At 48.8% G+C, this 15,182-nt stretch overlaps 1 protein-coding gene across 1 annotated transcript in view; it reads right to left on the bottom strand.

Annotated features, from left to right (window-relative positions):
* Positions 1-13,605, bottom strand: part of LOC144506236 (protein phosphatase 1 regulatory subunit 3A-like) — a 13,873-nt gene extending 268 nt beyond the window's left edge. Inside the window, exons 1-2 of the mRNA XM_078232094.1 lie at positions 11,991-13,605; positions 1,170-1,219 (exon numbers count right to left, since the gene is read on the bottom strand). Of these exons, the coding sequence (XP_078088220.1) occupies positions 1,170-1,219; positions 11,991-12,814 (874 nt within the window). The 5' untranslated portion in view covers positions 12,815-13,605. The remainder of the gene's footprint in view (positions 1-1,169; positions 1,220-11,990) is intronic.
* Positions 13,606-15,182: the final 1,577 nt, after the last annotated feature.

Below are 15,182 nucleotides of genomic sequence, written 5' to 3'. Positions count from 1 at the left end.
TCACACACACACACTGCGAACCCCCCTCACACACACACACTGCGACCCCCCCCTTCACACACACACACTGCGACCCCCTGACACACACTGCGACCCTCCCTCACACACACTGCGACCCCCCCTCACACACACTGTGACCCCTCCCTCACACACACACTGCGACCCCCCCCTCACACACACACACTGCGACCCCCCTCACACACACACACTGCGACCCCCCCCTGACACACACTGCGACCCTCCCACACACACTGCGACCCCCCTCTCACACACACTGCGACCCCCCCCCTCACACACACTGCTACCCCTCCCTCACACACACTGCGACCCCCTCCTCACACACACTGCGACCCCCCCCTCACACACACTGCGACCCCCCCTCACACACACTGCGACCCTCCCTCACACACACTGCGACCCCCCCTCACACACACTGCGACCCCCCCCTCACACACACTGCGACCCCCCCCTCACACACACTGCGACCCCCCCTCACACACACTGCGACCCCCCCTCACACACACTGCGACCCCCCCTCACACACACTGCGACCCCCCTCACACACACTGCGACCCCCCCTCACACACACTGCGACCCCCCCTCACACACACTGCGACACCCCCTCACACACACTGCGACACCCCCTCACACACACTGCGACACCCCCTCACACACACTGCGACACCCCCTCACACACACTGCGACACCCCCTCACACACACTGCGACACCCCCTCACACACACTGCGACACCCCCTCACACACACTGCGACACCCCCTCACACACACTGCGACACCCCCTCACACACACTGCGACACCCCCTCACACACACTGCGACACCCCCTCACACACACTGCGACCCCCCCTCACACACACTGCGACCCCCCCTCACACACACTGCGACCCCCCCCTCAAACACACTGCGACCCCCCCTCACACCACTGCGACCCCCCCTCACACACACTGCGACCCCCCCTCACACACACTGCGACCCCCCCTCACACACACACTGCGACCCCCCCTCACACACACACACTGCGACCCCCCCCTCACACACACTGCGACCCCCCCCTCACACACACTGCGACCCCCCCTCACACACACTGCGACCCCCCCTCACACACACTGCGACCCCCCCCTCACACACACACCAGTTAATGAATTCCTTACCTTTTTGTTCCCAATCTGCTTCCTCTGCTTGCTCCTCCTGTCTGCTGTACCTACAACACAATCAACGTGCGGGAAGGAATGGAAATCCCACGTCAAACACCAGCACAGCGGTAACACGCGGAGCTCACCACACCCCCGCGGCCTCGCTTTCTCAAATTCATCTACAGGGGTAGCCGTCGCCGGCTGGGCCAGCATTTATTACCCATCCCCCATTGCCCGAGGGCAGCTGAGAGTCAACCACATTGCTGTGGCTCTGGAGTCACATAATCGACCAGACTGGGTAAGGGCGGCACGGTGGCACAGTGGGTTAGCACTGCTGCCTCACAGCGCCAGGGACCCAGGTTCGATTCCCGGCTTGGGTCACTGTCTGTGTGGAGTTTGCACGTTCTCCCCGTGTCTGCGTGGGTTTCCTCCGGGTGCTCCGGTTTCCTCCCACAGTCCGAAAGTTGTGCGGGTTAGGTGGATTGGCCGTGCTAAATTACCCCTTTGTGTCAGGGGTAATTTAGTATCAGGGTGGACAGAGTGGTGAAGAAGGCATTCGGCATGCTTGGTTTCATTGGTCAGAACATTGAATACAGGAGTTGGGACGTCTTGTTGAAGTCGTACAAGACATTAGAAACATAGAAAACTACAGCACAAAACAGGCACTTCGGCCCCACAAGTTGTGCCAAACATATCCCTACCTTTTAGGCCTACCTATAACCCTCCATCCTATTAAGTCCCATGTACTCATCCAGGAGTCTCTTAAAAGACCCTATTGAGTTTGCCTCCACCACCACTGACGGCAGCTGATTCCACTCGCCCACCACCCTCTGTGTGAAAAACTTACCCCTAACATCTCCCCTGTACCTACCCTCCCAGCACCTTAAACCTGTGTCCTCTCGTAGCAGCCATTTCCACCCTGGGAAAAAGCCTCTGAGAGTCCACCCGATCTATGCCTCTCAACATCTTATATACCTCTGTAAGATATATTACATTGGTAAGACCACACTTGGAATTCTGTGTGCAATTCTGGTCACCCTCTAATATAGAAAGGATATTATTAAACTAGAAAGAGTGCAGGAAAGATTATACTAGGATGCTACCGGGACTTGATGGATTGAGTTATAAGGAGAGGCTGGATAGACTGGGGCTTTTTTCTCTGGAGCGTAGGAGGCTGAGGGGTGAGCTTATAGAGGTCTATAAAATAATGAGGGGCACAGATCAGCTAGATAGTCAATATCTTTTCCCAAAGGTAGGGGAGTCTAAAACTAGAGGGCATAGGTTTAAGGTGAGAGGGGAGAGATACAAAAGTGTCCAGAGGGGCAATTTTTTCACACAGATGGTGGTGAGTGTCTGGAACAAGCTGCCAGGGGTAGTAGTAGAGGCGGGTACAATTTTGTCTTTTAAAAAGCGTTTAGACAGTTACATGAGTACGATGGGTATAGAGCAGGGGTCTCCAAACTACAACCCGTGGGCCACATCCGTCCCGCAGCAACTTGAAATATTTATAAATAATAAAACTAATTATTTCCCTTCGTTTTTTTTCCCAACCACGCGGTCAGACAGTTAACAGGTGCAGTTCCTGTCCGCCGTGCTCCTTCCCATATGACCAGAGTGGTGTCGGCTTCGCGAACCCTCATTTTCAGTCAGATACACCCTTCAGTTATGGAAGGAACAAAGAAAAGAGAAGTGGACAGTGAGTGCCGCCTGTTTAATGAAGAATGGGGTGTAAAGTACTTCTTTGTACAAGCAGGTGATAAAGCCTTGTGTGTCGTATGCAACAAAACTGTCGCAGTTTTGAAGGAGTACAATGTCCGTCGGCACTATTAGACCAAACGTGAACCAAGTTATTCCCAATTCACAGGAACACAGCGTTCGGTAAAATTTGAATCAATGCAACGCAGGTTGCTTTCCCAACAAGCTTTTTTTACGCAGAAGATAACTGAAAATGAAGCTTTAACCAGAGCCAGTTACAAACTAGCTTATGTGTTGGCTAAAAGAGGAAAGCCATTCACCGATGGAGATCTCATCAAAGGGTGTATAATGGAAGCAGTGGAAGAGTTATGCCCAGAAAAAGCAAATCTGTTCAAAATCATCAGTCTTGCGCCAAATACTGTTGCTCGTAGAATTGAGGATATAGGAAGCAATATATTTCATCAAATTGCAGACAAAGCAAGAAATTTTCAGTTGTATTCTCTCGCATTTGATGAGTCAACTGATGTGTGTGGCACATCACAACTCCTAGTATTCATCCGTGGCATCGACAGTGAACTTAATGTGACACAAGAATTAGCATCAGTGCATAGCATGCACAGCACAGTAACTGGAGAAGACATCTTCAAAGAATTGCAAAAAACTGAGTTAGAATATAACCTGGAGTGGAATAAACTGCAACGCGTGACAATTGATGGAGGAAAGAACATGTCTGGGGTGGAGAAAGGTTTGGTTGGACAAATCACAAAAGCTTGTGAGGTTGGTGGATTCTCAAAGCCCATGTTGCATTATCCATCAACAAGCATTGTGTGGAAAATATGTGGAAATGTCTTGCGTAATACTGGAATACTGTGTGCAGTATTGGTCCCCTTATTTGCGGAAGGATATATTGGCCATGGAGGGAGTGCAGAGAAGGTTCACCAGGTTGATACCAGAGATGAGGGGTGTTGACTATGAGGAGAGACTGAGCAGATTGGGTTTGTATTCGTTGGAATTTAGAAGGCTGAGGGGGGATCTTATAGAGACCTATAAGATAATGAAGGGGCTGAATAGGGTAGAGGTGGAGAGATTCTTTCCACTTAGAAAGGAAACTAGAACTAGGGGGCACAGCCTCAAAATAAAGGGGGGTCAGTTTAGGACAGAGTTGAGGAGGAACTTCTTCTCTCAGAGGGTGGTGAATCTCTGGAATTCTCTGCCCACTGAAGTGGTGGAGGCTACCTCGTTGAATATGTTTAAATCACGGATAGATGGATTCCTGATCGGTAAGGGAATTAGGGGTTATGGGGATCAGGCGGGTAAGTGGAACTGATCCACTTCAGATCAGCCATGATCTTATTGAATGGCGGGGCAGGCTCGAGGGGCTAGATGGCCTACTCCCATTCAAATAATAATATGTTCTGAAACCTGTTGTTTCAACAGTGAATTTCATTCGATCTCACAGGCTTAATCATCGCCAGTTTCGTGATTTTCTGAAAGAAACTGATTCTGAGTTCGGTAACTTGCCTTATTATACAGCAGTTCGATGGCTTCGTTGTGGAAAGGTTCTGTCACGGTTCTTTCAGCTCAGAGAGGAAATTGATTCCTTTCTCACAGAGAAGAATCGACCTGAACCACTTTTATCAAACACTGACTGGCTTTGGAAATTGGCAGTTTTTGCAGACGTGACAGGCCACATGAATCAATTGAATCTGAAGTTGCAAGGTGAAACAAATTTGATTTGTGATCTATTCGCGCATGTGAAGGCATTCAGGGCAAAACTGATGCTATTTCAAGGACAGCTGAAAGTTCATAACTGGGTTCATTTTCCATGTTGTGAAAAATTTCATGAAGAAAGTGAAGCAGAATTTCCTTCTTCATTTGCAACCGAAATCATTAAGGACTTGCAAAAACAATTTCAGGGACGATTTTCTGATCTTGATGGAAACACAGATGAAATAAAGCTGTTTCAAAATCCATTTGGCTGCAATGTTGAAACACTCCCAAGTCAGTTGCAAATGGAAATTATTGATCTCCAATCAGATGACATGCTGAAAGACAAGTATAAAGAAGGAAATCTGATCCAATTTTATAAATCTTTGCAGCCTGAGCAGTTTCCAAATTTGAAGCGATTTGCTTGTGGATTTGTATCAGTTTTTGGTACAACGTACCTGTGTGAACAAACATTTTCAAAACTGAAGTATGTCAAATCCAAATATCGAGCAAATTTATCTGATGAGCATTTGAAGTCCATTCTAATAATTGGCTCCTCAAGCTTGAAACCTCAGTTCAGCAATATTTTGAAATTAAAAAAGCAGTTCCATCATTCCCATTAATCTTGTGCAAAACTTCATGATTTGTTGGTTACGATTGAAAATTCCAATTGCCAGAATTGTGTGGAAAGGTGCAGACTGAATTTATTTTTGTTCGACCTTTATTAATGGTTCAAGTTTATTTTGAATTTCTTTGCTTTGTTTTACTGAAGTTCTTTCTTGGGGCGAGTTTATTTTTCTTATTGCGCGTCACGAAATTGGGCAAATTCTCATTTCAGGTAAACATTTGTAAAATTCCAGTAAATAAAATTAATTAAAAAATGAATAGCCTGCTTTTCTCATCTGCAGTTCAGTAATTGATTATTTTGTCAGAGTGTTTGCTAATGTTTGACATTTTTACTCATTATATATCATTTCTCAGTGTAAACACGGCATTGTTTCTTCGTAATTGTCACATTTCTCTTTTGTCCTGAATCATATCATGCCGATTACAAAAAAAGATCCAAATAAAACTTATTCATTCATTTAAATGTTATTCATTCATTTATAAAACTAATTTTTTTCTTTGGCTCGCGAAAATGTGTAAAATATACGATGTGGCCTTCGTACTGAAAAGTTTGGAGATCGCTGGTATCGAGGGATATGGGCCAAATGCGGGCAATTGGGATTAGCTTAGGGGTTTAAAAAAAAAAGGGCGGCATGGACAAGTTGGGCCGAAGAGCCTGTTTCCATGCTGTAAACCTCTATGACTCTATACCGTTCATAGAGAAGGAACGGAGAGAGTGCAGAATGTAGTGTTACAGTCATAGCTAGGGTGTAGAGAAAGATCAACTTAATGCGAGGTCGGTCCATTCAGAAGTCTGACAGCAGCAGGGAAGAAGCTGTTCTCGAGTCGGTTGGTGCGTGACCTCTTTTTCCCAACAGAAGAAGGCGGAAGAGAGAATGTCCGGGGTACGTGGGGGTCCTTAATTACGCCGGCTGCTTTGCCGAGGCAGCAGGAAGTGTAGACAGAGTCAATGGATGGGAGGCTGGTTTGAGTGATGGACTGGGTATCGTGCACGGCCCTTTGTAGTTTCTTGCGGTCTCGGGCAGAGCAGGAGCCCAGACCAAGCTGTGATACAACCAGAAAGAATGCTTTCTATGGTGCATCTGTAAAAGTTGGTGAGAGTCGTAGCTGACATGCCAAATATCCTTAGCCTTCTGAGAAAGTAGAGGCGTTGGTGGGGCTTTCTTAACTATAGTGTCGGCCTGGGGGGGACCAGGACAGGTTGGTGATCTGGACACCTAAAATCCTGAAGCTCTTGACCCTTTCTACTTTGTCCCTGTTGATGTAGACAGGGGCATGTTCTCCTTTACGCTTCCTGAAGTCGATGACAATCTCCTTCGTTTTGTTGACATTGAGGGAGAGATTATTGTTGCCGCACCAGTTCACCAGATTCTCTATCTCATTCCTGTACTCTGTCTCGTCATTGTTTGAGATCCGACCCACTACGGTGGTGTCGTCAGCAAACTTGAAAATCGAATTGGAGGGGAATTTGGCCGCACAGTCAGAGGTGTATAAGGAGTATAGTAGGGGGCTGAGAACACAGCCTTGTGGGGCACCGGTGTTGAGGATGATCGTGGAGGAGGTGTTGTTGCCGATCCTTACTGATTGTGGTCTGTGAGTTAGGATGTTCAGGATCCAGTCGCAGAGGGAGGGGCCGAGGCCCAGGCCACGGAATTTGGAGATGCGTTTTGTGGGAATAATGGTGTTGAAGGCTGAGCTGTAATCAATAAATAGGAGTCTGACACAGGTGTCCTTGTTATCTATGAAGAGTGCGGGAGGTGTGATTGGACTGTGCCTCCGAGAAATGTAGTTTAATATGTCATTTATATAAATGACAAATAAAAGGGGACCCAACACAGATCCTTGTGGAACACCACTGGCCACTGGCTTCCAGTCACTCAAGCAGCCATCTGTCATCACCCTTATCTCCTACAACTGAGCCAATTTTGAATCCACTCTATCAAACTACCCTGTATTCCATGTGAATTTACCTTCTTTACAAGTCTCCCATGTGGAACATTGTTAAAGGCTTTGCTGAAATCCATATAAACTACATCGACTGCACTATCCTCGTCTACACGCCCGGTCACCTCCTCAAAAAATTCAATCTAATTTGTTAGGCATGACCTCCCTCTGATGAAGCCATGCTGACTGTCCTTGATCAAGCCTTGGCTCTCCAAGTGGAGATAGATTCTCTCCTTCAGAAGTTTCTCCAATAGTTTCCCTACCACTGATGTGAGACTCATTGGTCTGTAGTTCCCTGGTTTATCTCTACAACGCTTCTAAAATAGCGAAACCACATGAGCTGTTCTCCAGTCATCTGGCACCTCCCCGAAAGCTTATGGTATTTGCTACCAAATAAACCTGTTGGACTTTAACCTGGTGTTGTGAGACTTCTTACTGTGCTTACCCCAGTCCAACGCCGGCATCTCCACATCATAACCTCCCCTGTGGCCAGAGAGGAATTGAAAATTTGGGTCAGTGCCCCTGCAATCTCCTCCTTTGCCTGTCACAGCAGCAGAGGGCACAATTCATCTGGACCTGGAGATTTATCCACTTTTAAGGCTGCCAACACTCCAATACCTTGTCCTTCCCTATGTCAATTTGCTCAAGAACCTCTCAGTCTCTCTCTCACTGAATTCCAATCGTCCCATTTTCTTGGGTGAAGACGGATATGAAGTATTCATTCAAAACTCTCCCAATGTCCTCTGGCTTCACTCACAGATTTCCCCCTTGGCCCTAATGGGTCATAAGCTTTCCCTGCTTATCCTCTTCCCATTAATTTACTTATAGAATATCTTGGGATTTTCCATACTTTTACCATCCAGAGCTTCCTCAAATCCCCTCTTTGCTTTCCTAATTGCTTTAGAAACATAGAAACACAGAAAAACTACAGCACAAAACAGGCCCTTCGGCCCCACAAGTTGTGCCGAACATATCCCTACCTTTTAGGCCTACCTATAACCCTCCATCCTATTAAGTCCCATGTACTCATCCAGGAGTCTCTTAAAAGTCCCTATTGAGTTTGCCTCCACCACCTCTGACGGCAGCCGATTCCACTCGCCCACCACCCTCTGTGTGAAAAACTTCCCCCTAACATTTCCCCTGTACCTACCCCCCCCAGCACCTTAAACCTCTCGTAGCAGCCATTTCCACCCTGGGAAAAAGCCTCAGAGTCCACCCGATCTATGCCTCTCAACATCTTATATACCTCTATTAGGTCTCCACTCATCCTACGTCTCTCCAAGGAGAAAAGACCGAGCTCCCTCAGCCTATCCTCATAAGGCATGCCACTCAATCCAGGCAACATCCTTGTAAATCTCCTCTGGACCCTTTCAATCTTTTCCACATCCTTCCTGTAATGAGGCGACCAGAACTGAGCACAGTACTCCAAGTGGGGTCTGACGAGGGTCTTATATAGCTGCATCATTATCCCCGGACTCCTAAACTCAATCCCTTGATTGATAAAGGCCAGCACACCATACACCTTCTTAACCACCTCCTCCACCTGCGGGGCCGATTTTAGAGTCCGCTGGACCCGGACCCCAAGGTCCTTCTGATCCTCTACAGTACTAAGAGTCTTTCCCTTTATATTGTACTCCTTCTTCCCATTTGACCAGCCAAAATGGACCACGACGCATTTATCTGGGTTGAAGTCCATCTGTCACTTCTCCGCCCAGTCTTGCATCCTATCTATGTCCCTCTGTAACATCTGACATCCCTCCAGACTATCTACAACCCCACCAACCTTCGTGTCGTCGGCAAACTTACCTACCCATCCCTCCACTTCCTCATCCAGGTCATTTATGAAAATGACAAACAGCAAGAGTCCCAGAACAGATCCCTTGGGCACACCATTGGTGACCGACCTCCATTTAGAAAAAGACCCATCTATACACACTCTCTGCCTCCTTTGGGCAAGCCAGTTCTGGATCCACAGGGCAGCAGCCCCTTGGATCCCATGCCCTCTCACTTTTTCTAGAAGCCTTGCATGGGGGACCTTATCGAGCGCCTTCCTAAAATCCATATAAACCACATCTACCGCTTTCCCTTCGTCAATGTGTTTGGTCACATTTTCGAAGAACTCCACCAGGCTCGTAAGGCACGATCTGCCTTTGACAAAGCCATGCTGAGTATTCTTGAGCACACGAAACCTCTCTAAATGCTCATAAATCTTGTCCCTCAGGATCTTCTCCATCAGCTTACCAACCACTGAGGTAAGACTCACCGGTCGGTAATTTCCTGGGCTATCCCTACTCCCCTTCTTGAAAATAGGAACCACATCCGCAATCCTCCAATTCTCTGGCACCTCTCCCGTCTCCATCGACGACGCAAAGATCATCGCCAGAGGCTCTGCAATCTCTTCCCTCGCCTCCCACAGTAACCTGGGGTACATCCCATCCGGACCCGGCAACTTATCTATCTTGATGCCATTTAAAGATTCCAGCACAACCTCTTTCTTAAAGTCCACATACTCAATCTTTTCAGTCCACCGCACGCCCGCAGTACATCCACAAAGGTCCTTCTCTGCACTCGGCACTTTCTATACCTCACCAATGCCTCCACTGATTTGCTCCCCTTGTACTTTTCAAAGCTTTTCCTTTCCTTCTCGTTGTATCCTAAATATCTCTGGTCATCCATGGTTCTCTAGGCTTCTTATTCCCACCTATCACCTTAGAGGGAACATACTGGGCTTGCACCCTCCCCATTTCCTTTTTGAGTTCCCCTCACTGCTCTTCTGTAGATTTTCCCATTAGTAGCTGTTCCCAGTCTACCTTGGCCAGATCCTGTCTTATTTTACTGAAATCCGCTCTCCCCCCAATCCAAAACCTTTTTTTTTAAACAAACTTGTATATTTCCTTGTCCATAACAAGTTTAAATTGTACTATGTTGTGATCGCTATTACTAAAATGCTCCCTCACCATCACCTGTCAGGCTTCATTCCCCAGAATCAGGTCCAGCGCAGCTCCCTCCCTTGATGGACATATTGATCTGAAAAGTCTCCTGTACACATTTCAAGAAATCTGCTCCATCTAAGCTCTTAACATGATGTATGTTAAGGGGCGGCACGGTAGCACAGTGGTTAGCACTGCTGCTTCACAGCTCCAGGGTCCCGGGTTCGATTCCCGGCTCGGGTCACTGTCTGTGTGGAGTTTGCACATTCTCCTCGTGTCTGCGTGGGTTTCCTCCGGGTGCTCCGGTTTCCTCCCACAGTCCAAAGATGTGCGGGTTAGGTTGATTGGCCAGGTTAGAAATTGCCCCTTAGAGTCCTGGGATGTGTAGGTTAGAGGGATTAGTGGGTAAATATGTGGGGGTATGGCCTGGGTGGGATTGTGGTCGGTGCAGACTCGATGGGCCGAATGGCCTCCTTCTGCACTGTAGGGTTTCTATGATTTCTATGTCCCAGATAATGTAGGGAAAGTTGAAATCACCGAATAACCCTATTGTTTTTACACACCTCCACACATTGTGGACATATTTCTCCTCAGTATCTCACTGACTATCCCCCACTCGACTATTCCCTTTGGAGGAGACTCCGCAAATAACCCCATCTCAATGATGGAGGAGCTCAGTGCGAAAGATAAGGCTGAAGTATTTGCAGCAATCCAGAAGTGCCGAGTGGGTGATCCATCTCGGCCTTCTCCAGTTGCCCCCAGCATCTCAGATGCCAGTCTCCAGCCAATTCGATTCACTCCACGTGATATCAAGAAACGGTTGGAGGCACTGGATACTGCAAAGGCGATGGGCCTGATGACATTCTGGCAATAGTACTGAAGACGCCAGAACTTTCCGCTCCCCTAGCCAAGCTCGTCCAGTACAGTTACAACACTGGCATCTACCCAACAAATGTGGAAAATTGCCCTGGAATGGCTTGTACACTAGAAACAGATACACCATAGAAAGCATTCTTTCTGGTTGTATCACAGCTTGGTCTGGGCTCCTGCTCTGCCCAAGGCCGCAAGAAACTACAAAAGGTCATGAACGAAGCCCAGTCCATCACTCAAACCAGCCTCCCATCCATTGACTCTGTCTACACTTCCCGCTGCCTCGGAAAAGCAGCCAGCATAATCAAGGACCCCACGTACCCCGGACATTCTCTCTTCCACCTCCTTCCATCGGGAAAAAGATACAAAGAGGTCACGCACCAACCGACTCAAGAACAGCTTCTTCCCTGCTGCTGTCAGACTTTTGAATGGACCGACCTCGCATTGAGTTGATCTTTCTCTCCACCCTAGCTATGACTGTAACACTACATTCTGCACCCTCTCCTTTCCTTCTCTATGAAGGGTATGCTTTGTCTGTAGAATCATCGAATCCCTACAGTACAGGAGGCCATTTGGCCCATCAAACCGGGGCTGACAACAATCCCACCCAGGCCCTATCCCTGTAGCCCCACGTATTTAGCCTTCCAATCCCCCCCTCACACTAAGGGGCAATTGGCCAATCCCCTTAACCTCCACATCTTTGGACACAAAGGGGCCAATCCACCGAACGTGCACATCTTTCGGACTGTGGGAGGAAACCGGAATGCCCGGAGGAAACCCTCGCAGACACGGGGAGAACGTGCAAACTCCACACAAACAGTGACCCAAGCCGGGAATCGAACCCGGGTCCTTGGTGCCGTGAGGCAGCAGTGCTAACCACTGTGCTACCGTGCCCTGTATAGCGCTCAAGCAGCGATACTGTTCACTGTATCCCAATACATGTGAGAATAATAAATCAAATTCAGTCAAGCTGTCCCTGGTACGTCCTTTGCACAAGAAACAGGTTAAACCCAAGCCTGCCAATTGCTGCCCCAGTCTCCGCCCAGTAACCTAGGTGACTCCCTACCTGCCGACTGTAGCCTTCAGGCAGCTGCGGAGGGGTTTGATTTCCAGCTGGTCATCCTCGAAGGCCCGGGGGGTGGGGACAGCCTGTTCCTTCAGCTTGCAGACCACCGAGTAGTTGTGGCCTCCGTTGTTGGCCCAGTAGACGGTGGCCGGGGTCTCGTAACGCACCACGAACTCGATGCGGGCGCCGTCGCTGACGGACAGGGCGGCGAAGGAGAGGCGGAAGCCAAACTGGTCGGTGTCACCCTCCGAGGAGCCAGCCACGTAGTCAGCCGGGTAGTCGTAGAAGGTGCTCCAGCCGTCCAGCGTGGCGCGGATGTGTACCGACTTCTGGAAGGAGAGATTGAGCACCCGGATCACCCCCTCCACGCTCAGGGGGTCCCCCTCGGTGGGCTGGATCGACTCAACTTCCACCTTGTGAAGCCGCACCCGGTCGAGCAGCTGGGCGGGGGTGGCGGGCAGGATGAAGGCGGGAAAGACGTAGAACGGGGATTCGGGAATCTGCTCCCGGACGTTCAACTCCAGCGGCTCCGGGGATTCAGGGAAATGGAACTCCTCAAAGTATTTCACCTGGGCCAAATCCAAGCCACAGGCGTCAGCAAAGGACACCTTGCGGTCCAGAGAGGGGTCTTCAACCTCCTCCGGGCAGATCGACCTCTTCCTGGGGGTCGGGGAGGATCTGGGGATCAGGTGCACCCGGTAGGCATCATCCTCCTCCTCCTCCTCCTCCTCCTCCTCCTCCTCCAGCAGCTCGGTCCCCTGTCCCTGCGTCTCCGGCACCTGCAGGTAGACAGTGTCCAGGCAGTGGGGCTCCGAGTTACTCATTGCACAGGGAGTTACTGCCGCTCAGTAAGGGGGGGGTGAGACAGAGAGAGACACACACACACACAGACCCACTCACACAGCTCCCAGTGAGGGGGCAGGACACAAGGGGAGTTAGAGACACTGAGGCAGACAGAGAGAGAGAGAGAGACAGACACTCAGACAGAGACACACAGACAGACCCACTCACACAGCTCCCAGTCAGTGAGGGTGGGAGACAGAGAGAGAGACTCAGTCAGTGAGGGTGGGAGACAGAGAGAGAGAGACACACACACAGACAGAGACACACGGACAGACTCACTTACAAAGCTCCCAGTCAGTGAGGGTGGGAGACAGAGAGAGAGACTCAGTCAGTGAGGGTGGGAGACAGAGAGAGAGAGACACACACACGGACAGAGACACACGGACAGACTCACTCACAGGGAGAGAGAGACACAAACACACACAGAGACACACACAGGCCCACAGAGAGAGAAAGAGAGACCCACACACACACACAGAGAAAAACAGACAGACTCAAACCCACATACAGACAGAGACACACAGACAGAGACACACAGACAGAGGGTAGAAGACAGAGAGAGACACACTCTCACACAGAGACAGAGAGAGACGCACAGACCCACTCACACAGCTGTCAGTCGGGTTGGGAGACAAATAGGCAGAGACAGAAGTCCAGGCAGTGCAACTCACAGAGCCTAGGTGTCAGTGAGGGTGACAGAGATCAGACCTTCCAGAGCCACTTAAACAGCAGCAGCAGCTGGGAATGGTGCAGATTTCCAACAGCTTAAATAAACCAGGCATCCCTGCCTCAGCACTGGGAAACCTCAACCCATAACCTGCAAATAGTCTGCAAATCACAGCCCAGTATGGAGCCTGCAAATCAGAATCTGGCAAATAGTCTGCAAATCACAGACCCACAAATAGTCTGCAAATCACAGACCGGGAAATAGTCTGCAAATCACAGACCGGGAAATAGTCTGCAAATCACAGACCGGGAAATAGTCTGCAAATCACAGACCGGGAAATAGTCTGCAAATCACAGACCCACAAATAGTCTGCAAATCACAGACTGGGAAATAGTCTGCAAATCACGGACTGGGAAATAGTCTGCAAATCACAGACCCACAAATACTCTGCAAATCACAGACCCACAAATAGTCTGCAAATCACAGACCCACAAATAGTCTGCAAATCACAGACCAGGAAATAGTCTGCAAATCACAGACCAGGAAATAGTCTGCAAATCACCGACCGGGAAATAGTCTGCAAATCACAGACCGGGAAATAGTCTGCAAATCACAGACTGGGAAATAGTCTGCAAATCACAGACTGGGAAATAGTCTGCAAATCACCGACCGGGAAATAGTCTGCAAATCACAGACCGGGAAATAGTCTGCAAATCACAGACCGGGAAATAGTCTGCAAATCACGGACCCACAAATAGTCTGCAAATCACAGACCGGGAAATAGTCTGCAAATCACAGACTGGGAAATAGTCTGCAAATCACAGACTGGGAAATAGTCTGCAAATCACAGACCGGGAAATCGTCTGCAAATCACAGACTGGGAAATAGTCTGCAAATCACAGACCGGGAAATAGTCTGCAAATCAGAGACCCACAAATAGTCTGCAAATCACAGACCGAGAAATAGTCTGCAAATCACAGACCGGGAAATAGTCTGCAAATCACAGACCGGGAAATAGTCTGCAAATCACAGACCGGGAAATAGTCTGCAAATCACAGACCGGGAAATAGTCTGCAAATCACGGACCCACAAATAGTCTGCAAATCACAGACCCACAAATAGTCTGCAAATCACAGACCGGGAAATAGTCTGCAAATCACGGACCCACAAATAGTCTGCAAATCACAGACCCACAAATAGTCTGCAAATCACAGACCGGGAAATAGTCTGCAAATCACAGACCCACAAATAGTCTGCAAATCACAGACCAGGAAATAGTCTGCAAATCACAGACCGGGAAATAGTCTGCAAATCACAGACCGGGAAATAGTCTGCAAATCACAGACCGGGAAATAGTCTGCAAATCAGAGACCCACAAATAGTCTGCAAATCACAGACCGAGAAATAGTCTGCAAATCACAGACCGGGAAATAGTCTGCAAATCACAGACCAGGAAATAGTCTGCAAATCACAGACCGGGAAATAGTCTGCAAATCACAGACCGAGAAATAGTCTGCAAATCACAGACCAGGAAATAGTCTGCAAATCAGAGACCCACAAATAGTCTGCAAATCACAGACCGAGAAATAGTCTGTAAATCACAGACTGGGAAATAGTCTGCAAATCACAGACCGAGAAATAGTCTGCAAATCACAGACCGAGAAATAGTCTGCAAATCACAG

The sequence above is a fragment of the Mustelus asterias genome, chromosome 17 (genome assembly GCF_964213995.1).
Source record: "Mustelus asterias chromosome 17, sMusAst1.hap1.1, whole genome shotgun sequence".
NCBI classification, from domain to species: Eukaryota; Metazoa; Chordata; class Chondrichthyes; order Carcharhiniformes; family Triakidae; genus Mustelus; species Mustelus asterias.
Note: the sequence above shows the minus strand (reverse complement) of the source record. Positions and strands in the feature narration are given on the sequence as shown.